The following is a 27087-nucleotide window of genomic DNA, read 5'->3' as shown; positions in this document are numbered from 1 at the left end:
CCTAGGAGCGGCATTTTGTTTAGGGACGTCACTGCACTCACTAGCATATGGTATATGTTACTTTTAGTATCAGTCAATTCAAAAGAATTACTTTTCTTTAATAGATAGGTAGGTAGGTAGGTGGAATGGTGTCAGATTCTTTTGACAATGTAGGCAACTTATTTAGGTGTTGGTATTGTAACTTTTAAATAATTACACAAACACTATTCAAAAGTGATTTCGTCGTTGCCGCAAAAATCTGTCCTTCTTTCCATCTATGTAAGTACCTAGTTTGTGACAAGAAACCAAAATAATATTGTTAAAATTTTATAATTTTTTTATTTAAATGTTATTGATGTTTTTACTCATTCATAAATGAGCATCTGAATACATATTTGATTCACTAACATATTTTGGTACTTTGATACTCCTCAGGGGAGTTTTGGTGCCCAAAATAAAAATTTTCTAGTCCATAGGCCCAAAATATTAATTTACAGAATATATTATTATAGCATTGAATAAAAAACATTTTTTCAAACCCGCGTAGATAATATTAATATGTTAATGAATACCTACTTAAATAAATAGCTCGAGGGGCAACAAAAAAAATTAATTAATGCAACACGATGAAAACCCAAGAATAGCATTATTCAACTGACAAATTTATATTATGATTTCTATCTTATTATTGGATTGTATTGATTTGCAATAAAAATGTTTAGCATAGGTACCACATTTGGGACAATTTATTCCTATTGTGACTACTCCCAGTGTCTCGCGGACCAATACTTTTACATACCTGGCTATTTTTTATAATGTTAACACAATAGCTTATACTTTATATTAATATCAGTTTGAATTTTATTGTGTTATTGAATGATTCCATTTTTTCAGAAAGAACAAGATTGACCTACAAGGAACAAATAAAAATACCTTTCATTTTCACTCATTTTTTATTGATAATGTATTAGAATATAATATTATCATACAAATTTCAATATCAACTTGAACATACAAAAGATACTATCGATATAGGTAAGGAAAAAACATACATTAATTATTAAAAAAATGTTTAAGTATACTCAATTAAAAGTATTTTTTTGAATAACTATTAATACAGATGTCAATATCTAAAACCTTTCAAATACAGGATCACGAGCTTAGACTATAGGTATATGACAATAGTAAAAAAATGACAAAAATTATCACTTTATGTCTGGATTACTAGTTACAATCAAATGATGTTAATAATATGTACATTTCGTAATAATTTTGTTATTGAATAAAAACCATAATAATTCAAATATCTAACCAACCCAATTGCTTAATGTTTTACTCAATAATTATAAAAACTGGTGAGTTGTAGGTAATTTTACATAATAATGGATTAGCTATAATAATTAATATAAGCATTCCTCTTATAGATATATTAAAATAAATCATCCGCTGATTGAATCTGGAACTAAACTCATCGCATTATAGAAGCGTAGCATTCTCGCTTGACGGACAATTTATTCTAGTACATCTATACAATTAGTGATCTCTGTAGTAGGTTTAAATTTATTTACACCATAGCTAAATAAAAGCAAATAAAAAAGTCATTAAATTCTTTGGTGTTCATATGTCTTCAGAAGAGTAAATTGATATCAATATAAAACCATTTCTTTGTACATACCTACATAATATAGAGCAGCAAAACAAGGGTTAAGAAACGATACCTCGCAAGTAGTGACAAAATAAAAACTTACAGGAAAGGGAAAAAACTCGCCTGCACACCATGTGTCTAATATTTGATATTACAAATTAATGTTTTTATCATCTACAGTGAATGTATGTATGTTTAGGGACGTTGTTGAGGTCATCACTTTGGCGGTAGGTGATAATGGTGATGGTGTGTTGAAGAGGAGATGAACTGAAGTCCGAAGATGATGTAGATTGCGTGTTTATTTGCAATTTGGCAGAAGTACAGTGATATAGTGACTGTGTGAATTTTGTATGGAAAAGAATAATATGTTATGAGAAACATATTTTTTCCTTTCTCACCGAGTCAGCGTTAAAAACTGCTGACAGCCTGTGAATCATTAAATAAATAAATGACGATTAAATAAATGATATTAATTCGATAACTGGGTCACACGGATCCGATGATGGCCACAGTAATATCAGAACTACTTACATGCATCTGACAGGTGGCTGGCGGTAAACAAAATTATGCATTTACTAGTTATCATCAGTTGAATAGTTCACATAGTAGATAGGAGATATTGTCCACAACGTTTTCAAGAGCTAAATATTTTTTTAAGAATAATTTTCAGCTTTCGTCAATAGATGTCAATACTACCATTGTATTATTCAATATTGCAAAAAACTTATTTTAAACAAAATGTCACTTAAGAGGTGTCGTTTCTTAAAACTCGAAATACTAATGTCATAGTAAGCACCTACTATTATATAACATTTTTATAACATCATGCTATAAATTTTTTAATAATGCCTTTTCTGTTCTTGGGTGTGAAGTATTTCTATACGATTTCACGTGGTACCTACATGATTTAAAAAAATGCTTAGCATAATAGCGCCTGTACACGTGCATGGATTTACTGGCAGCAATAGTGTGTATGTTAAACTATCGTGACAATAACTGTTGTAGTCCTGACTGTCTCCCCAATCTCATTCTTCAAGAGTAAGCGAGACACGATGCTATCATTTTATGGTACTATTTGACAGGTAGTAAAAATCGGTTAACGTCAAAATGAGTATAGTTAATTTATTTGCCAACTGTCACATGAAAATTCAGAAGTTTCCGAACTTCTTGATTCATGCATGCAATCTTGCAACTGCAGGATAATACATGTTTACACATACATTTTCTTATTATGGCCGCGATAATATGTAATCAGCAGTAAATCCATGCACGCGTAAACGGGGTATAAGTTTGACACTCTTAAAACAATTTAATATAATATAGCAAAAATATAAGAGTTAAAAAGCAGCAATCAATACCAATTTAATTGCCATTAATTGAAAAATTAAATAATACACAATAGAAATATTATAATACACCAGTGGGAAAGACTCGAAATTAAGTGATTTTTGAACGTTTACATTGACCGGTATTTAAGTTCAAGAATTTTCTAATATCTTCAAGACACCGTGAGAAACTAATAACACCTTTAAATACTGTAATTTTGAATAGGACATGAGGCCCGATTTTATTAGTGTAGTAGTGAGACTCAAGCGGTGAGATAATGCATGGATGTACAGTAAAATCCCGCTAATTCGAAATTGATGGGACAGAAAATTAGCATTATATTATGTACTGAAAGTATATTATGTATACCTCATTGTCTTAATGTGTGTTCCTATTCGACACCTTAACACTTCTTTATACATTTCCGTCAATCTGTCACAAATTGATTGTAATGTCATTTAATACGTTCTATATACTCGGTATGCTAGTACTGCACTATTATGAGAGTATCCTATCATTGGTTTTCTTTCATAACACGTTTAAAATAAACGATTAGTTTATTTGCGTGTCACTTTATTTTATCAAATTTAGAATTTGCGTTGACATAACCTTACCTCTTTTAATATGTCTTACTCACTCCTACATAACATGTTTTCTCTCTTGGGTTACAGACAGAATATAGATAGGTAAATCAAGATAAACATATTATATCCATATATGACATGAATATGTTGATTAGTCTAAAACTCTAAAAACATCAATTCTCAAGGCAGCTATTTGTACGTTCGGCTTTCTGTGGTAAATCAGATTATTATGTTTTTGGATGTTTTTAAATTTCAGTAAAATATTTGTAAATTGTCAACAAACTAAAATTTATAAACATTCCTCATTTATCACAGAAAACCAAGCTTACAATTCATAGCTGTCGACAGCAGCTTAGCATAGCTATCAACAGATTCACGCCATACACGGATATGAAAGGTAATATCAATTCAAAACGTAATATGTATTGGTATTGTATAAATTATTAATATTAGGGTGTTATAAACATACTACATAAGCTTGAAGTTCGATAGTTTTGACGGAAAATATGACGTAGTTAGAGCGATGCCGAGCAAAAGAAAACGATGCAATAGGCTTCGTGTAAGAGCAGTTGGAAAAGATAATTAAATATACCTTTTGTAATTCGTGAGCAGTAGACGAAATCGCAATCTGCACAATATTAAGGTTAAGTTGTTCCACTATAGGCACTTAACCGGTAACACATATACATACATTAATACTTATTAGGAAACAATCAATATTAATCAGTAAAATAAACAATCTACGTAAATTAGATAAAGGAACCGACTGAATAACCTAAGGAACATTTCTTACGTATAAGTAGGTACAAAAGCCTTAAAAAATGACAATTCTTATTTGACTATAAGTTAGAATATTGTTTTGGTTATTTTATACAAGATTTGTGACTAGAATAACTAATTTGTAGGTTGGAAATTCAATTCCAAATAATTGTAAATGATGCACAAATTATATACACTTTAATTTTATTATTTTGTTAGAGCAGAGTAGAGTTACATATTATTGTAAATAGTTTTTGATTGAAAACGGTCGTTTTCAATATTGTTAATGTTAGTTAAAATAAGTATTATTTATTAAATAAAAGTGTTAGAGATTCGTAAGTAAAATACAACTTATAAATAATTAATAATTAAATAAGATTCAAAAAGTTCTATGCAGTGCCTTTAATAAAGTCTTTAGCTAAGCAGTCGGAGATACCCATTGAGATTGAAGATTCTTTGGCTAAAGATTTATTACACTTACCGGCACTGTACATACGGGCTTTATGCTCAAATTACACGACACAGCTGTTTGAATTATAAAAATATGTCACTTTGAAACAAAATAGAAAAGTTTCTATTCTTACCTGACCGGACTCAAAGATTGGATGATTGCTTAAAAATATTAGCTAAAGCGACTGAGATCGTCAGAAGAGATGTTTGTTTTACAATAAGTAACTGACGTTATTAATTATTTGAAAAGACAATAATAATATGAAATAAGAAACTAGGTAGTAGAGAAGACTGTTTATGGAAGTCACCAAGCTGACCAAGAGATATTTTTTGGTGTAAGTACTTATAATTTTCAATTCTAGCAGCACAGTGCATGCTATAGTATATATTTAATCATCACAACAAGCATCGAGACAGGCCAATCGGTATCTGTGGATTTATTCTACACACAAGGCAGCTATCAGCAGCTATCAACCAATGGCGAAGGGTGGAGGTAGGCTGTTAAGATCCGCCATAAATAGTGCACACTAAATTTTGTCACTCATACGTATTTGTTTTCATTGAAATAATAAGACTACAATTTACAGATGATGTTGGTTAATTTCAAAATCTGCAAAAAATTAAAGCCTGCAAAACTCGTATATCTATAAAATATCCAAAATTATGCAATTAAACATACATACTTTGGATATTTTATAGATAGAATAATATTTTTTATCTATTATAGTTTGGTTTAGGCAGGGCTTAATGAACTTAAAAAAAATTAACCAAGAATATGTCGTCTCTGTTCTGGCAGAACACACTAACTAGACAATACTAGTTTTGAGTAATTTGACTTTGAAGTTGTTAAAATGTTTGAAATGGTCTATCATGTGAGTTTATTAAGTAATCGTAAAAAGGATGACTTTAAAATAAAGACTGTTTATTTACTAAGAAGGTTTCCTGACGGTAAAGTTCGAAATAAGGAACATTTTGGTATAACTAACTCAATATGTCATTTTTTCGAATTAGTGTATTCTGCCAGAACAGTGACGATGTGTAATATGTATTCTTGATCCAACGAAAACAAATAAGCATGATTGACAAAGTGCGCACAATTTTGTCGTATCGCCCAAAGTATACCACTACTTATATTGACAATTTTTCATGACAGTCGGCGTGAATTTGTGATGTCAAAATAGTAAAATGAACGTAATACCAACTAAATAGACATAAACAATACAGGAACACTATATTTTGAGATTCAAAAGCATTTCTGTACCTGGGAGCCAGTGTATCTTAAGTCAAAAACAAACAAAAGCCAAAAGAACATATTTTACGATTTTTCAAAATGATATTCTAATTCTGAAATAAATGTTAATTTAATAGAATATCTGTATCAGGTACAGATATTATAAATTAAAAATAAATATACTCACTATAGGTGTGTTTGCAATACACGACACTTCAAAATGTGCATAAAATAATGCAAATCTTTTAAGTGAACATATAATATACAAACTCTTGCATTAAAACTTATAAATAACATACAAATACAATTATTATCAGTAAACTGAGATGAACAAATTGTAACTTTCATAATTTTACGAATCCCAATAACAATTCATTCTATTGTCTTTTTCTTTGAAATTGTATATTAAATTTCAAAATAAACGGGTCGAGGTAATAATTAAACCGCATTAAAAATTCGTATTGTAAATCATACAGTTTGCAAAACCAATATAAGTATGTGAAGATACAATGAGACTTAATATCAAAACATAGAGACTTTTTAATTCAATATTAGTAATAGCCATTCGGAATCGTAATCAAAGAATTTGGACCTTAGCAATATGGAGTCTAATCAACTTGTATTACATCATTTGATGGCGATGCCACAATGATTGAATTGATAAGAAAAGAAAATTTTATAATTTTTACGTTGCCGCATTGAAACATATCTGCATATCTATCATTTTTGACAGCAGTTTAAACATTTCGGTATTATGTATGAAGACTACAAGCAAATATCATTCCAAGTCCATTTTTTGTATAAAATGAACTGTTAATGCCATCTTGTGGAGAATTTCTTAACGTATTTTTCTGTGTAAAAACATCTTTGGAAAAATAAATCTGTGTTCTATAAAAATGTGTTTCTAATAAAGGTGGTCAGGGAAAGATCATTCTATGTGCATGAATACTGGGTAATATCAATGACATATTAAATGGACAACTCACTTCATACCGGCGCGCACGAGAAATTGTGCATCAAAGTCATTCACAGATGTATAGGTAGATGTCAGGTGACCATATGACGTATCCATTTCCATTATGCGATACAAGCTTCGAGAATTTATAGTAATATAACCTTTATTGTAACAGATTCTCGGTTACTTACGACTTCTCGGAGATTAGACGCAAGTGAGCCCAGCGCATCACAGGCGACTGTCCAATGGTTTCTGTCATTCAATTGCATTGAATAAACATTATCTTAAAATGGCATTTTATAAATAATAAATAATACTAACACACGAAAAGTGATATCCCATCTTTCTTGGAGTGTTTAGTAGATTTTTTTTACAATTTTTAACTAGGCACATTGACATTTTGTAACACAATAATAACGGTGGAGTCGAAACCTGACAGTCAGAAATTTTGTATGGGCAGACCCAGCGGTGTCGCCAGACCGCTTGCAAGCAGAATGTTCATTTGAGCGTAGGATACCGATATTAAAATATGAATTTCGCCATCCGGCAGACCCGACACAAAGTGAGTGTCATTTTATTTTCTAGATGCTTCGTCCATATTAATGTCATTGGGTAATATGTATTGTATTTTTGTCAATTGAGTAAATTTTCAAATAAATGGTAGTGTTTATTAATCATATGTTAAATAATTATAAAAATCGTTTAAAAATTATAGTGAAAGATTAAATGCAACAAATATTCAGAGTTTGAAACTTTAAGAATAGATTTACTCAAAATGATACAGATGTGACATAGAATGATATTTGCTTGTGGTCTTTGTATATATTTCATGATTTTAATCGACAACATAATTTATGAGTCTAGGTATATCCAAAGACTGTCCACAATAAGGTCACAATTTAACAAAGAAGGTATATAATATACATAATAATTGGACATAATATAATATGTAATTTCACACATGTTATGATCTATAACTTACACAAGCATAATAAAAAAATGTTTCAAAAATAATACAATATAGTTAGCGAAGGCGATCAATTGAAAAGATATAAATCATACCAATATGTCCAATTTTAGTTTATATTTATTGCAGTTAAGAGTTGACAGTTACGGTGAATGTTCCGCCTACCAGAGGCACCTAGCTGAAAAATACAAAGCTTGAAATCTGAGACAATTTATGTTTTAGTGTTTTAATAAATCATTAAAAAAAATAATAAAATGTCTCGAATCGTAAGCTTCATATATTTTCGCTAGGTGCCTCTGGTATGCATTCACCTTCATAGAAAGGATTTTATTATTTTAATTATTTAGAACATAATATGAAGCATAAAATAAATTAATGTTAAAACCATTCATTTACGTATGTAATACAAAAGCGTCATTTACCATACGTGGACATATCAGTATTTGAAAATAGATGTCTGAATTATTTAGTTTTAAAAACAATGAAAACTCAGCCTCTAGCGAGTCTACTTTAGAGATTAAATGCATTTTATGTACTATTTTAATTAAGTTTAAAATATTGAACGGTATTCTGGTATACACTGAATTCCCTTTATACACGGTTTTTTTTTTTACACGATTTCGAAATAACACTGTGCAAAGCCATCAACTCTGAATGCATGTAGGAGACCAATAATTGATTTTTTTAAAGTGTTTTTAGTGTTTACTTTTTTTACACGTTTTTTTAAATGGTATCGTGTGGAACGTATCTACCGTGTAAATGGGGAGTTCAGTGTAAATCTTTACATATGTAAATTTATCAGTGTTTCTGTCATCGTATATCATAATGTAACTACGATAGCTGAGGAAAAAATTCAACTAAACTAACTAAAATCGTTACATAGAAATAAAATAGATAACTATTTTTCATTTGAGGCGTCTAATTACAAAAAGCGACAAGTCCACAATTAAATATTTTCGGGAAACAACGTTTTTATGTTTCAAGCTTCAATTATTTGTTTTAACGTGAGATTTTTTTTTCCGTTGTATTCTATGTCGAAATTAGAACCAAATGGCAATTTGTTTCAGCCGATAAACTGTTAAATGTAATAAATATAGGCAAAATAAAATTGGACGTAGCGCTACTTGTACCTCACTTTTTAATTTATTCCGGATAAGGCACATATTTCCGTGGCACTGTCATGAGTTTACCAGATGCTACAGCATGGGAGACGCCTTTTTCAATATTGAACGTTCCCTTATTGGTTGACTTAAACACGCGCGAAATCAACCAAGCTTTAAATAATATGAAACACGGACTTAGCGCTTTTTGTAATAAATCAAGACATAAAATATTTTTTTTCGTAGGGTTGTCGCGTTTTGGAATTTATAGATCATTACATATTGTGAAAAATTATACAAAGAATACGTGCATATTTTTTTCTCGATTTTGACCAAATGTGGACTTATCGCTTTTTGGAATTAGACGCCTCATTTCAAACTGATTTCCTATATAAGTTTAATATATCATTCTAGTCATTATGTACATCTCTCTCTTAGACTTAATCAAGATAAATTGGGTATTACATTTTTAATGTCACACAATATAATATTTTAAATAACATCAAGCACCATTATCTATTTTAGTCTAAACAACTCAGCATTAAACAGAAAAAACCTGAGATTCTTCTCCAAAATGAAATGTATACAGTAGTACAGTGATTCCCAACCGGATTTTGCGAGATCTGTCAGGGGCTCTGCGAAAATTTCGGAAAACCTCACCTGAAAGGTAGGTAAATCTTGAAACCTTTTTGCTAATAGGCTAAAAGTATTTAAGGATGTAATGGAGTATTGTAAAGTTGAGCTTGTTTAGTTTTAGATATCAAATAATATGAAGGAATAAAAATTGAGGAATTCAGTTTTATTAAAACTATTATAATCAGGTGTGCACACAAAGGGGGGATTTTGTTGTCAACCCCCCCCCCCCCAAGAACGAAATACAAATTATTTAGGTTAATAGAACACCGCTTCTTCTTCGCTAGTACCCCATGATTGAATAACGTGATCCAGATGATTTATCAACGAAACTCATGAATTGGTGCAACCATCTGAAGCATCCAATATTTGCTTTAATATTCTGACGTAGCATGTCTAAAAGACAAGACAGTGTGGACAACACAAACGGACACTAACCATCTTAATAATTACGACCGTTAGCCACGCTCATCAGACCCATATTAACATGCGTCGGAATGCTGGGCTTTATCAAAAAAAAGATGAGAGGAAGCTGGATATCTTTGAAAGAAGGATATTAAGAAGAGTCTTCGGAGCTGTATGTGAGGAGGATGGCACGTGGCGAGGAAGGTACAACCATGAACTATATGCGTTGTATGAAGATCCCCCTGTAGTCTCACACGTGAAAGTGGGGTGACTTCGTTGGGCAGGCCATGTCTCAAGGATGGAAGACACCCAACCACCAAAGAGGCTTCTCTTTAACAGACCAGAAGGGAAAAGGAGGATCGGGAGAACTAGACTGCGGTAGCTGGACTGTATAGAAAGAGACACAGCATCCTGAGACTGAGACGGTGGAGGGAGCTTGCGGCAGACAGAAGGGAGTGCAGACGTTTCCTGGAGGCGGCCAAGACCCACATTGCGTTGTAGTGCCGATGATGATGAAGCCACGTACATTCGATAATCACTCGTAGATAATAATTCATAGATGAACACCCGTAGTTATAGCTGCAAGTCAGGTGTTCATCGCTAGATTCAAAATGTGAAGTGTCTGGATATGGAGGATGTACACGGAAGTATGTAGTAGGCAGAATAAATAGATTTTATTAACCTTGCGCCTCCGTTGTCTTAAAAATCATAAATATATTATTGTGGATATTTTTTTTTGAAATGGACCTTCCCATACCAATTTTCTGTGTGTGCGCCTGATTATAATATATTTTTAATACGTAGATACCTACTAATTATTGTTTACTAACACTACTAGCAGTGACATACCTTACCGGTAGGCAGATCGTGTGTTTTTCATGGAATGACATTATAAGAGGGCGACAGATTAAAGAAGGAATACAAATATGTAATAATAACAAAAATTTTGCTTAACCTCTTCTATGCCTCACGATATTACCATGGCAGTATCTGACAGGCCACTGATTTATAACGACACCTGTTGAATGAAGAGCGAAGCTTTACTAAAATCACTGTAATACCAATAATTTGTATCTTAGTATTTCATAATTATTCAAACAGATGTCACTGTGTGTTTAATTTTTTATATTATGCAAATGAATCGACAGTGACTAGTAATTTGAGTTTAAAGTCGAACGAGATAACTCGCGAAATTTGTATGTGCGGCCTGTCGATCACGGCCACATAGAGCGAGAAAACTCGCTGAGAGCATAGAACCGGTTAAGATATTAACAAATAAATTGTAGTAGGTAAGTAATGAATATTTGAGAGTAAAATAGTAAACATCGTCATTTTGAGTCTGCTCATGGACGACTCTCTGCTTAGGTATGTCACTGTCGACTGCTTAGTAAGATGTCTCAAGGGCTCCGCCAAACAAAAAAGGTTGGGAATCAACTGCAGTAGAATATAGTCCCAATAAATGACATGTTTATCTATGGTTCGATGGTTTGCTATGTAATAGTATCACAATGTGTTTACAGGAACATCTTGAAGAGATAAAGCCCAATAAACATACATAACTATCTTGTCTGCAATGCTGCACTATTTGACATACCAAAGGCTGATAATTCCACAAACAAATCAATACACTGTTTAACTGGTATAATGATATTTGAAAAGCACCACTGATAAAAACAATGTCACAATTTCTTGACTGGCTATAAACTTCGTGCCATGGCATGGTCTCCAGAAGCGAAATTCAAATGCCAGTTCTCCACAGAGCATCAGCTACGATAATATGTAGCAACTTTATCATTGGTGGAGATGCTTTTGAAACTATTAATTCATTTGTCACAGCTCGATGAATAAACAGAACAAAATATCAAAGAACATGAAGAAACAGAGCGGTGACAAAACAGAACAGCGTTAAACATAACAATGACAATTCAGAACCATGTACTTGTAGTTGTAATTATATTCTCTGATGCTTGATCGTAATAGGGTGTAGTAAGTAAGGCACGTTGACTCACATTTAGGGATTGCAATATGTACCAGTATTTTTCGATACCGAAATACCGGTTTTAAAAATCGGGTAATACGATATATTCAGTATTGAAAGTGGAAACAAAATATATTCATTAACATAAAAGGTTTAAGGTGACTGTTTTTTTTTTGTCGGATTACGCGATGTCTGGTTTACTTCCGTTGCTTTAACGCCCTTGGAGACCAGGAATGGTACGTACTATAAAATATTAATATTTTAAAGAGATTTATATAAATATATATTATTTATTGATAGATACTTTTACCGGTATTAGTATTTTCATTCATATTGCAATCCCTACTCACATTATAAGTTGACAAAAATCAATAAAACCAATTCTGTTAAATTGACTTCTATAAATACACCGCCATATTGGATCGAATGAAAGATAAATCCGGTGCTTTTCAATACGTCCCATTATTACAGTTGACATTAATAAAACAGTTTTATTTGTTTAATCTGTTGCTACTAACCAGTTAGTGGTGTTCGAATGGGCAGGTCTATTTGTCGAGTTTTGCATGTATTAAATTAATATACCAGTTAAAAATAAGGTCCACTCTCTCTGTAAACATTTGGACAATACTTTTTGGCTATCACTCCGTACGCGACGTCGTTCTCTTGCGTGAGTATCGTGTGATTAAAGCTAAACTTGTTCCAGACGTGGATGGCGTACGATTTCTTCACTTGGTCCATCGCCGACTTGATTTTCTTTGTGTCGAAGTAGACGAACCACTTCTGCCACCGGATCGGGTAGAAAGCCTCAGGCTGCAATACGCTGAAACCTGAAAAAGACAGTTTAATGATAAATAAAGTTATCAGAATATAAAAAAGTTACTTGTCGTTTGCTTTCACAAAGCAATGAGTTGTGGTGATAGCCAGTTACAACAAATCATGAATTTTATAAAAGAAGTAGCAAAATTCCACGGTTGATGGCAATTTTCTTTGATACAAATGATGCAATCGATTCGTCAACAGATTTAAAAGGTGACCACGAAATAGTTCAAGCCGGTCATACAATTATTAAATTAGACCAAGATCAAAGACACGTATTTCTCTTAAAGGAAGTAAGTATAAAAGCATAATAAAATCCCTGTAACCAACCGATACATTCATAATTCATACAAAATAAAATGAACCACCAATAATATTACGTGTCATCAGTGTGATTCTTGGTTGGTAATTGGAATTCATGGCTTATATTTTATTTTTTTATCATAAGGGCCTCAATATCAGCCAGTGTCTCAGGCCTCCAAGTCCCTAAACCCACCACTGGGTGAATCCATCGGTACCATTGAGTTATCTCCATTGAAATAATATTATATAGGAGACGATTTTAGATACTTTTGTATAGGTTTTACGATTCATAGTTTTAAAATTTAGGAATAATTTTGGTGTTTCATGTAAGGTAATCGCCATATTCATTGGCCGGCAAAGTGGTGTGCAGCCAATGGGGTGTTATATTGTGATCATGCAGCTAACTTCACAGTGGTCAAAATTGATGGTGGGCTTGACTGTTGCGACATCTGTACATAAATAATAATAATATGTATTTGCTATTTGTATAGTTTTGATTTGCATCATGAGATGGCAGTATTGAAATAATTTATCAACTCGACCGATAAAACAGAAACCCACTAACAAATAATAACTTCACTTGTTTCATATAGATGTAGCACTAAGTCAGACCGAATAACATTATGTGTTAAATTCATGTAGGTACATTTATGATTTCAATGTCATATTGGGAAGTGAAATTCATCCAAATTTTCTAATCATAAATCTGCAACGTGCAACCACGCTTGAGAATAAAATTAAGTACTTAATTAAAATTTACAATCTTGGATGGTATTGGTTAGTTTTTAAAGTTCAATTAAATTAAACCCTGCTCAGACCAAACAATAATAGTAGAGGTAGGCTGTGAAGATCCGACAAAAATAATACACACTTTGTTAATCATACTTATTTGTTTTCATTAAACCAAGAATAAAAATTGCTTTTTAAAATTCAATTAACCTTTTCTATGCCTCACGATATTACTATGGCAGTATCTGGCAGGCCGCAGATTTTTAACAACACACGCTGAATGTAGAGCGAAGCTCTTATTACAATCGCTGTAATACCGATAATTTGTGGCTTAGTATTTCATAACTATTCAAACAGATGTCACTGTGTGTTTAATTTTTTAGATTATGCAAATCAATCGACAGTGGCTAGTAATTTCAGTTTAAAGTTAAAATTTGTATGTGCGACCTGCCGATCACGGCCTCATAGAGCGAGATAACTCGCTGAAGGCAGAGAGCCGGTTAAGCCCAGCCTAAACCCGAGGCCAATGACCGAGTGGCTAATGCATCGGCTTATAATGTTGAACTACCAGGATAAAATCCTGGGTCTGGAAAAGTACACATATTGTTTTTCAATGTGTATTTGGAATCAGAGTATGGACCTAATAGGTTGAGCAAGTGGATAATATCAATTTTTCGTAAAGATAAAAATCTGTTAATACTAGTCTACACTGTGGAAGCCCCCATAATTATGATCTTCTTAGGATCGAACATGGTTATAAAAAAAACCAAACCATACTAGATAAAAATATGTTTCTTTCTATAAAGAATATTTTTTATCTAATTTTGAAAAACACTTTCTGAGAAAATATTATATTATAACCAATAGAAAAAATCTTTTTTGAAAAAAGTAAGCCATCCCGGCAGGGAATCGAACCCTGCATCTCCCGGGTTTACGCCCCGTACGCGCATTACCTCTATGCTACGCGGTGATATACTAATTACGACAAACTTTAAATATTGGCCACTTTTAATACCCACTCATCAGCGCTCTTCTAAATCAAGCTACTTTGGCAATCGATTTTTGTTTATTAAATCAAAATAGATACCTATTACTTCAATTACTAACCGACGTCGTGGATTTCTCCAATATTTTTTTAAATTTTTTCTATTGGATATTTTTTCAGAAAGTGTTTTTCAAAATTATGTATGTTCAATAATTAGAATGGTACATTCTTAAATCTTGTGAATTATTCGTTGAATAAAAGAAATAGTTAATTATAATAAATATCTATTATGGCTTGCTTTAGGCAGGGTTTAATTGAATTTAAAAAACTAACTATTAATATTATTATTTCAATGAAAACAAATAAGTATGACTGACAAAGTTTAGTGTGCACTATTAGTGTCGGATCTCAACACCCTAGCCACACCCTTCGCCACTGGCACGTAAACACTGAAGAGAATGCAAATATTTTTCTAATCAAGACTGTATTTACAAAATCGCCAACTTGATGCAAAATATAACCCTTATTTATAATAAATTATGTTGCCAAACGTCCTCTCATGTTTTTGTGGAGCAAGGTGAAAGTTTTCCAATTCTTTTGCAGAAAATTCTAGGTGCATAATTAAATTGAAATATCCTTATTCATGAGTTTTATTTACCTTTGCATTTTTCTTTCCTCATACTCCAAACATGATTGGTCGTGCAGATTTTCTTCAGCACCCTTGTTATGACACCAGGTCCGTTGAAACCCCAGTCGTAACCTCTAAAGTTGTTGCTAATTTCTCTGAAACATTAATTTGTAGAATTTAAATAAAACAATAATGGTGTTGGTGTTATAATTCTGTGCCTGAGAGCCAGTCCATCGTAACTCCAAAAATAATATTTCCGGTAAAATGCAATCCAGCCATTTAATATTAATGGACTTACGTCTTAATGGTTTAAGGCAAGGTATTTTGGGTTTCGTCATGAATAGACTCAAAATGTGAATTTGTCTCTGAAAGATATTATGATACTTTAGGTATCTACAATATCTGTAGCAAAAGTTTTGAGCATAATCAGACTTAAGACACATTGACTCTGAAGTACAGATTTTAAATAAACGAATTTTTAAAGTTAGTTAAATGTGTTATGTATACTTATATCATTTTGAGTAGTCTCATAAATGTACCTACTAGAAAAAAATCTTTGAGCAAGTTGGTTTCGAATACACATCTTTCAGTTGCAGGATACCAACCCGGACTCCTTCTTGCTAATAATTTCTAATAACTACGCAATCTGAGGTTTTAAAGTTCCAAAAAATAGATGGCCACCATATTTATAACCTAAAGCCAAGTAATGATATTACTACTAACTTGATTTATAGATGCTTTAAGACTAATCTAAATTGAAATTTACATGTCCATGCACTAGCTAATTATTTTAAATTATACATACGATTTAAGAATGCAACATTATTTTAATTGAATACAAATTTTAAGTCTACAAAAAATACGTGGATATTAAAAAAATCCTAGAAAAAGTCTCGGATCAAGTAGGTTTCGAACCCACATCTTTCACTTGCCGGTTGAGTGCTCTTAACCAATCAAGCTACCAATCCAAGTGTCCTTATATATATAATAATAATTAATAATAATTATAAATAACTCGGTAGGTACGCTATCTGAGGTGTTTCAAATTCCGTCAAGGGATGGCTACCATATTTATAACACAACTAATTTATTTATAGATGGTGTCAAGAGTAGAATTCAAATTTTAGTTTTTACGTCTTAGCACTCTAATAATATTTAAATAAATTATTATTTTATTCAAGACTGTATTTATACAAGATTTAAGAATGTAGCATTCCTTTTTATTATCAGAAAAGATCTCGTGCCGAGTAGCTCGAGGAAGGTTTCCTGTTCATTACTAGTGAATTGAGACAACCATTTTTTAATTATTTTTCTATTGGAGGTCGAAATTCTTTTTTTATTTTAGAGTGATTACGCCATCTTTAGGTACTTACCTATAATTAGTTGGATTGCAATAACTTTGCGATGTAATTTTTATCTCCGTAAAATACGGAAATTACATCATCAATAATTATTTCGATATGCTTACTATTCTATGGTAATGACGATTATAACTACACAACTTAGCTTGACCGTTGAACGGACCTAATGGGATGGGTGAATGGTTAACAACCATTCGTCTTAAAAAGTCTGTTAATATATTTTCATCTCTGTGGACGCCCATATGCGTAGGGTGAAAATCTCATACGGTCCACTTAGGACCGAAAATTGTATATTTTCACTTTTTTTCAAATAGAAATATAAATTTTGTTTTTTTTTTGTGCGGTTCTTTAAAATTTATTTTTACCTGTGTGATTTCTTTTGAAATAAGAATATTGCATACGTTAAAATACATAATATTATCATTATGTAAACAAGTTAATGACAGCAAGAATTGTGACTGCTATATTTTTATATACATACCCTAAACACATCTCAGCTACTTCATGACCAAATCCCTGGTGGTCGAAATTGAGTACGCCAGCCGCGACGTTGTCCTTCGACTCCGCGCCTGCGAAGTTCATCCCGAGTTGGTCCAGATTCTTCATGACGACCACGTCCAGATCCATATAGATCCCGCCGTACCTCCACAGCGAGAGGTACCTCAGCACGTCGCTGGCGTGTGAGTTGGCGTACGTCGACCTGTGCAGCTCCCCAGTGAGGTACCACTTTTCCAAAGGCGTGCCCTTCGTGTACATCTTCAGATCCACTCTTCTTATTCTAATGTTTTTATATTTAAGTAACTCGCCGATAAGCCTATCGCTTCTAGTTGGCGGCAATGTGGTATTTGGATATTTGATTGGAGAAGTGTATAAAAGGTATACTGTATGATTTGGGTTAAGTTTCGCTGCTGATTCAACGGCGCATGCTTGTCTTGCTTTGACAGTTATCGTATAGCCAGAGAGAGCGTTGCAAGATGTTTCGTGGAAGAATATTGATTTTCCTTTTGCGGGAGGAGTTTCAGCCTCGTCTGTGATGTCAGGGTATCCGTTCTCGACGGCGTCATCGAAGCAGATGATCGAATCCGTAAAGTTCCGATATATACCAATATGATAGATAAATAATAGAAGAAGAGCAGCCAGGCATATCGACACTTTGAAGACGTTGAACCCGGCCAATTTGCACTTTTTTCCGCTCCAGAAGGCGCCGCGAAGAAGCGCCTTGCACCTCCCCAAAATGGCTGTTAGCAGTGTCATTTTTACTTAATATCTCACTGCACTCAATTTATTTTAACAACGTCATTCAGGCCATCATTGGCAGACTATTCATGTGTTAATTGGCGCATTATAATATAAACACTATAACTTCCATTATGTCGACGAAGTCACTTCATGATTACCTAAAAAGAAAAAAGGAAACATATAAAAATTACTTTGTTAAATTAGATTTGGCGACATGATGCGATAATCATGGCCCCTACAAGGGGGGGGGCTGACAGGGCTCTAGCCTGGAGACCCCGGCTTAAAAGGGGCCCGGTGTGGTGATTCGATCAGTTAAGTAAGCCACAAATTTTCTGTAATATTGTGAGATGCAATCACGTGTAATATGATGATTGATGTAAAATATTTTTTTATAGTTATTTTTAGTGTATTTTCTGGCTAATGACAATGACTATTTATCCAATATGATGAAGGTGTGCAAGTTACTTGACTACTCTGACTCGTGATCAGCGCTTCATAATATTTATGATGCCAAGTGAAGACAACTCAATAATTCTAGATTTATTTAAAAATACAAAGTATCGCTAAAAATAGACGAAACACCCCTAATTTTACCCACGGAATAGCAGTTGGGTAACACTACTGTAGATCATCACACTGCCTTTAACCTTAGCGATAGGTAGGGGGCCCACTTCACGATGTGGGGTCCATGGTGATAATACAATATCAATAGATAAATTATCATTTATGACGCAGGTATCACTATAATATTATAAAGGGTTATCAAATTAGTATTATACATTGTTGAAACGTCATAGCAGCCATATTTTTTTCTGTTTCCCACCAAAATTAGCATTCATGTTCAGTATTGTTTGGCAAATCATCATGGGAAGATACCTACATAGTTATAAAGCATACAGGTACAGAAGATAAAACAATAATGAATCTACTTTTCAGGCGTGAAATTTATGGTCAAAATAATCGACCTCACTATTCGTAATTTCACTGGAGAATTCGAGTCAAATGGTAATGTTTGTGATGTTAAGAATCCAACTCGTCAAAAACGTAAACGCACTGCTGAAAATATCGATGTTGTGAATCAAAGTGTGAATAAAAATCCAGAACAATCAATTACACGTCGTTGTCAATTACTTGGACTTATTATGGCATCATGGAATATTCTCCATAAATTGTGCATTTGAAGGCGTATAAAAAATAGTTAACGCTAGAACTGAAACCTAATGATCATTTTGGAGACCCATTATTTCGTGAAAAAATCATCTTCAGCGATGAAGCAAAGTAGCAATGTAGTTAGATGATTTTGATCTGGACGATATGTGGTTCCAACAAGATGGTGCAACATGCCATACACCTCGTGACACAATCAAATTATTAATAGTTAAATTAAATATATAATATCTCTTATTTGATAACTCTATGGTGCAGAAGTAAGGAAGAACATTTGTTATATAAAATTAAAGTCTTCACAATCTTAGCTATACCTATACCGTTTTCAATATATCTGTAGCGTATATTCAAAATTCGTTCTGTAGCGCAACAGTATTAATTGGCAGACTAAAACTGTACGGAACCCACATAATATAATATATAGCAAAGGCTGTTGAGATAAAGACTATCTATTGCAGGGTTTCCCAAACTATGTTCCGCCGAACCTGAATAGGTGTTCCGCGACCATTTGGAAAGGTTTTATACAGTGTAACACATTTCAAGATCTTCTACTAGGTAGAAGTAAAATAAGTAAAACTAAAATAATTAAAGAATCTAGCGAGTGATGATCAATCTACACTGATGTTTATGACGTCAAGTATCTAGATAGGTCACGGCTTCCACAAGGGGGGGGGGGGCTGACAGACCTCTAGCCTGGGGGCCTGGGTTTACGGGGGGCCCGGCGTGAGAGATCGACAAGCCAAGTGAGATAAACACACGTCACAAACATGCACTAATAGTAAAAAACTGTCACTTCAAACATACTAACATTTAATAATGTGTGGTTTTGCCATACTTGGGTACAATTTTTGATTATTATCCATATTTGACATGTCCATAATTGTGCATATCAACATAAAAGTGGGTGTATTAAAAATACAAAAAAATCGCTAAAAATACCTTTAATTTTACCTCGAACACCATTTGAAATATGCAACTGTAGATCGTCACATTGCCTTTCCTTTAATCATAGCGATAAGTAGGGTGCCCGCTTCGGGATGTACAGGCGGAGGACCATCTTTTGATGAAAGATGAAAGATGGGGTATATTGTTTTTAACTGACTGGCGACAGTTGCCAAAATTAGCTGAACGGTTAGCTGCGCTAATAAATAACCTAAAAAATAAATTAAGTGTTCCGTTAAAATTTCCGGGTTTGCGAAGTGTTCCATTGCAGAAAAAGTTTGGGAAACCCTGGTCTATTGAATATTAACTCCGTGCAGTTACAAGGAGTGGCAGCTCACGAAGGAAAAACAGGTGAGAAAGTTAATATCTTTTTTTTTTTTTCTTTATTTGGAAGCAATTGAGCTCTTCTCTGAATGGAAGGCTATTCTGCTTTACAATGGTTTACATAAAAAAGCAATCAAGAAAAGTGCTTTTCTAGAAATATGCATAATTGTCATTTAAATTAATCCATACTACCTACCTACAAATCCTACTATTTTCCAGAATAATCAATAAAGAAAAGGTAACAAAATACTACAGAAATCCCTATCAAATTACAATAGCCACGATACCTAAATTTAGCTGTAACTTGTATTGTTAAATTTGTTCTACCTGTCTGACTTCTAGGTATAAATACAATATCTACCTACCTTAAATAATTTTAAATGAACAGGTACCTAATTACCCCTAACAGTTACCATGCGATTTTTTTTGTGCTTCACCAGCGCCATCTTTAGATTAATAAAGCCTGAACATATCTTTTTGCATAAGCAACGAGTGGTCCACTGTTCAGCTGTCAAAATCAGATCCCAGATTGCTTGACATATTGATTCGCCTTTTCTCATTTCAAATTGAATTATAAATAATTCTCAAATCAAATATATTAACCATAGTGTTATTTATAAATAATATACATTCCTGTTACTCGTCAGCTGTGAAAGTCAGACTGGTCCTTCACACAAAAACTGGTAGTAATATCGATTTCCAAAAAATATGTAGCATTGATTTATGCATTACATTTGTAGAATAAATGTTAATGCTAATGTATTATTTATCATGTAACTCATCTATCCAAATCAAAACATTCCATGTGTGAACACGACAGACGCGTCAGTATGAGCACTCTATAGAACAATGACAGGCCATCCATAGACAGCAACGGGAGGGGCGGAAAAAGTAAGACCAGTCGTTGTGAATGTATCGGCTTTCTTCTTGAGTCTGCAATGGCTTCACTCAAGTTTCCTTATAATATGACAATATTATACCAGTGTTACTCAATCAGTGTTTCGCAAGGATGACTCAGGTGTATCCATAATCATAATGCAAAGTGCAAGTGTATTATTATGTTTAAGCAAAACTTTATAACTTAACAGTTATGGTGTGTCACGAAATTCTAATTAATTATATTATAGTTTGTCGCTAATTCAAGAACGTTGTAAAACGCTGATATTATCCGCCATAAATAGTGCATACTAAACTTTGTCAGTCATACGTATTTGTTTTCATTGAAATAAGACTACAATATTTGCAGATGGTGTTGGTAGTTTTTAAAATTCTACTAAACCCTGAGAAAACCAAGCCACAATAAATAATAGTCAAAAAATGTAGTATGCAATTAAAGCATACTTAACTTTGAATATTTTATAGATATAATAATATTTTTTATCTATTATACTTTGGTTTAGGTAGGGCTTAATGAATTTAAAAAAAATAACCAACAATTTGTGTAATATTATGTATTATTAATCTAACGAAAACAAACTTAATGAATAAAAAAGTGTGCACAATTTTGTCGTATCGCTTAAAATATACTAAAACTAGTATGGTTTAGTGCAGGGCTTAATTAATTTTTAAAAACTAACCATCTGTAAAGTGTAGTTCAATAAAAATAAATACGTATGACTGACAAAGTTTAATGTGCACTATTTATGGTGAATCTTAACAGCCTACATCCACCCTTCGCCACTGATCTCTCGAGATTCTACTTATAAGATATCCTAGCTATGAGATCTTTGTCAATGATGTTTATATTTACTGGCGAAAGTCTAATCGTTTCCTGCAAACATTTTTTGCTGTCTGTTTTTAGTTCGGTAGTCACTAAAGTTAAGTAAAATTACAGAATAAACATGTTATAACATGTATAAACACAAAGCGGCAATATGTTATAATTTCATATGCTGATCAGCGTATAAAAATAATCATATTTTTAATGGCAATAAAATATTGTGAAAAAGTGAAAAAGAATTTTTGTTATAAAGATGCATTTAATTTTTTTAATAAATATTAGGTATGTATTTTTGTATTGTCATTTAGCATTTTAAATTATTATTAAAAATAAGAAAGCGACCGCTTTTTGAATTTCAATTCAATAAATTTATTTTTTAACATATTGTAGACATTACAAATTAAGTTTAAGACGTTCACTACATGACATGAAACATTATTATAAAGAAGGGGGAAAAGGTAATAAAAGCGATAAAAATGAAGATAAAAAAGCAGTGAAAATACCTACACTTATACATAATATATAGTAGTTCAAAGAAGTACATTGAGTTTGCTAAGGGAATTAATAAGGGAAGGGAAGAATTTTGGGAATGGCTGGAGTAATATTTGGGAATGGGACAACTGGGCGCCGGGACAATCGGGCGCCGCACTGTCCAATAAAATAAATAGACGTTCGTTACGATTTTATAGAGAAAGTAGACAAGGAATTTTAATCAGTTTCTATCTCCTACTTGGTAGTTTTAATTCATTTTTCTCTGAACATAATGTTTTTATTGCGGATTGAGAATTATCATGCATGAAAATTTATATAAAAATAAAAGAACTTTCTTCTCATTGGAACTTAAACATATTTGCACAATTAAATCATAATTTTCGTGTACGTATTTAAATAATTATGTAATTTAAATATAAACAATAGTATTAAATATATATTTTAAAAGAACCGATACTCCACGAACGTCTATTTATTTTCGAATATCATTTGATTGCGTGGCGCCCAGTTGTCCCGGCGCCAAATCGTCCTGGACCCCAAGTATAGTTTTAATTGAGTTTTGATCATTTCATAAATAAAAAATAGTAAATAATGATGATGAAACCTTATCAGACTTATTTATGTAGCGAAAATAGGCATTTTCCTTTCACCTACTGTAATGTTGTCAATCTCATATGGTAACCAGGTAACCCAAAGTGACATCACCGGAGTGGACGGAATTTATTAGCTACGTAAAGGGAAGGTTAATTCGTGCAATCAGCAGCACCTCAGTAATTATTATTAAGTATTAAAAAAATGTTTGCCGCTAAAAACGTACCTATCCATTTGGATATTACCTACAATTACATTTCCAGGTAAAATAATCTGATAATAATAATGGCTTTTGTGTGGTTATTATAATGTTTATCCATATTTATCTAGGTCTTGCTAGGACATACAGACTAATTCGAAATAAACATTACAATAATAATAGAAAATGTGTAACACAACATAGAAAGGGGAAAATAACAATATAGTTTATTGTCAAAGTTTGGTCGTTTGACTAATAAAGCATAATAATGATGAACGTAAAAGGTCAAATATATAAAGATCATAAGTCACCTCAGGTCAAAAATATAGCACCGATAAGGTACCTACTTAATATTATAATATAATAGAAAAAACTTAGTTAGGCATATAATGTTAGCTAAGTGCCTACTTTCATTCTAATTCTGACTTAGGGAGAACATCAAATTTATTTATTTTACATATCGATAGTCTAATGTTCGCTAAAGCAAGAGATGTCACGGAGACTTGAAGACTTGAAGCTTTCGAGATGTGGCTGTATAGATGCATCCTCAAAATTCCTTGGACTGACCGGGTGACAAAAATGTTGAAGTTCTCAATCGAATGGGGAAGGACCGAGAAGTTCTACGTAGTATCAAAACCAGGAAACTACAGTACCTCGGCCACATTATGAGAGGACAAAAATACAGCATTCCCCAACTTGTCATTCAAGGAAAGATCAATGGGAAGCGTAGCAGAGGACGGCGCCGCATTTCATGACTTAAGAACCTCCGTGATTGGTACGAGTGCAGCTCCACTGAACTGTTCCGGGTAGCAGACGACTAAGATAAGATCGCCTTGATGGTGGCCGACCTCCGCTAGGGGATGGCACAATAAGAAGAAGAAGTCTAATGTTAATACCCCGTATCTGACCTATATGACGATAATTACTTTTTGACGTACTAAAAACAACAAAAATACTGCCCAACGACTACGAAATTCCCGTATCTGTAGTTATTTTAACAAAAATGATACAACCATTTTAGTAATTTCCCGCATATGAACATTGCAGGAATAAACCTGTAATAGCCCGTATCTTGCAACTAAAGTTTAAAGGCAAGATACGGGCTATTAGTCATTGTTATTAAGTTAGTCATTAGGCAGTGTTTCCCATTTGTGCCAACGCTTCAAAAATCTCCATTCCCCTCCTATCAAAATTTCATAGTTAACTAACAAATTCTGAAAAAAAAAATGAATTGCTTCGAGTCGAATTGAGGATCGGGGTGGGTATAAGCCGGCTCTCACATCTAAGCTCGCCCGTCTGCCGCACAGCCATATATCGCACCTTCTAAGAACGACGATCCAGTGTTGCATATGAAGACCGCGCATATCTACCTAGCGACAGTCACACGTAACCCTTGAAACGTATAGATATTTGGATCCTGCGATCCGGTATAGGAATGACCAATTCGTAGGTATGTGTATGGGTTCTGTCGTCTTCGACTCGCAGCCCGAGAAGCATGCACCTTGTCAATTATATCGAGAAGTTTCTTTTGAGATATCGAGATCAAAGTTTACTAAAACTCTGCTAAATTGATATTATTTTATTGTTATTTAGGTCAACCAACAGGTTATCATGGATAGTACCTAACTCAATTTGGAAAGCGCTACCAGAGAGTATTGTAAGAGCCATTAGTTAAAATTTGTCGCAATTAGATAGGGTAGGTACTTATAGCATTGTGGTCAATGTGCGTGGGCGCGAAACCCGGGAGACGCAGGCTCGGTATCTGCTGGGTGTCGTATTTTTTTCAAAAAAGATTTTTTTCTATTGGTTATATTATATTTTCTCAGAAGTGTTATCAAAATTATGTATGTAAAACTGAATGTTTGACAGTAATTGTGGTCAATCTGAATGCGTCTTAATTAATTTAACGATAAAAATAAGGTCAGAAACAGCGTTGCCAATTTAGCGTTTTTCTTGCAAAATCATTAGCTTGCAAAAAACGCATTTGGCTTGTGGCGTTTTTACTAGCATTTCTTCATGCCTCCAAGAGCTGAAAATACGCTAGATACGTGTATTTAGTTTATTTATTTTCATACGGATCAAATTTCTGACTTATCAAATACCCACTTAATGCAGGTAGGTAGATCCATGGACCCCACATCCCGAAGCAGGCCCCCAGGCTAGGATCTTAGGCGGCCCCCCCTACCTATCGCTAAGGATAAAGGCACTGTGCTGCTCTACAGTAGCGTCTTCCAAATGGTGTACGCGGTAAAATTAATGTGTATATTTATTTAGTGTTTTTTGTATCTTTGAATATATTCATTTGAATTGTGGAGTTGTCGAATATCGATACACAATTAAAAATTGTATCGTACAAGCATATAATTTTAAATAATAACATTATTGAAGAAAAATAGCGCCTAGCGAAAAATTTTACCATGAGAGCAAATTTGTGATTTGTGTTTATCTCATTTATCTGGTCGAGTCCCCACGCCGGGCCCCCAGGCTAGAGCCCTGTCAGCCCCCTCCCCTTGTGGGGACCATGGGTAGGTCAGTACCTATTTTAGTACCGCGGGAAATAAAATAAAATAATTTAACATGTTGAAACAATAGGAGCATTCATGGCTTTATAGTGAAATGGTACGATATAATTTAATATGTGCTTAGGTATGTGACATTAGTTTGACGATTATCAGAATGACACGAAACGAAACTTAAAAGCCGTTGACACAATATAGACATTTTGTTGTCAATTTTAAATTATATATTTCTGTTAAAATGTGTGGTTTTTACGCGTATTGACATTTTTTTCCGATTTTTTCCATACGCCAAAGGAAAGGTATTGACTTCGTTCTAGGTAGATTAACTAAATTTACTTGCAATTTTATTTTCACAAAATCTAGCGTTTTTCCTGCCAAATAGGTTGTTTTCTTATCCCGTCTGTCATGTTTTTGTCAACGACAGTTGGCAACACTGGTCAGAAATAGTACGCGCAATTCCTAAGAATTTTTTTAAGCCATTACGATTTGGTAAGATTAATTAAGTAGGTAGTCAATATGAAAGTAATTGATGGAAGATAGTTGATTTACAAAAAGTTTTTGCTCTCATTCCAACGTAAACCTATTGACATAAATACTGTAGTGAGAGTTCCATAACAAACTACAATATTCGAGTTTCGATATCAACAATGCACTCTATAACCGGTGGAAGTCTCAAATTTGATTAATAATATCAGCGCCATCTTTAGATTAATTAAGCCTGAACATATTTTTCTGCACAAGCAACGAGTAGTCCACTGTTCAGCTGTCAAAATCAGATCCCAGATTGCTTGACATATTGATTCGCCCTTTCTCGTTTCAAATTGAATTATAAAAAAATCTCAAATCAAATATTAATAAATTATAAATAATATACATTCCTGTTATTCATCAGCTGTCAAAGTCAGGCTAGGTAGTCCTTCACACAAAAACTGGTGGTAATATCGATTTCCAAAAAATATGTAGCATTAATCTATGCATTACATTTGTAGAAGGTGTGTTAATGCTAGTATATTATTTATCATGTAACTCATCTATCCAAATCAAACCATTCCCCGTGTGA

The 27087-nt window shown here is 33.2% G+C and overlaps 1 protein-coding gene across 2 annotated transcripts in view; it reads right to left on the bottom strand.

Annotated features, from left to right (window-relative positions):
• Positions 1-7544: 7544 nt before the first annotated feature.
• LOC147070484 (alpha1,4-N-acetylgalactosaminyltransferase 1-like) overlaps positions 7545-27087 on the bottom strand; it is a 43028-nt gene continuing 23485 nt past the window's right edge. For both annotated transcript variants that reach the window (XM_085949415.1, XM_085949416.1), the window contains exons 2-4: positions 17316-18231; positions 15504-15628; positions 7545-12839 (exon numbers count right to left, since the gene is read on the bottom strand). In XM_085949415.1, the coding sequence (XP_085805541.1) occupies positions 12598-12839; positions 15504-15628; positions 17316-18088 (1140 nt within the window). In that variant the 5' untranslated portion in view covers positions 18089-18231 and the 3' untranslated portion in view covers positions 7545-12597. The remainder of the gene's footprint in view (positions 12840-15503; positions 15629-17315; positions 18232-27087) is intronic.

The sequence above is a fragment of the Rhyacophila brunnea genome, unplaced genomic scaffold, assembly GCF_057557595.1.
Source record: "Rhyacophila brunnea isolate RB1 unplaced genomic scaffold, BYU_Rbru_1.0 scaffold_22, whole genome shotgun sequence".
Lineage (NCBI taxonomy): Eukaryota > Metazoa > Arthropoda > Insecta > Trichoptera > Rhyacophilidae > Rhyacophila > Rhyacophila brunnea.
The sequence above is the reverse complement of the archived record's forward strand: the minus strand, read 5'-3'. Positions and strand labels throughout refer to the sequence as shown.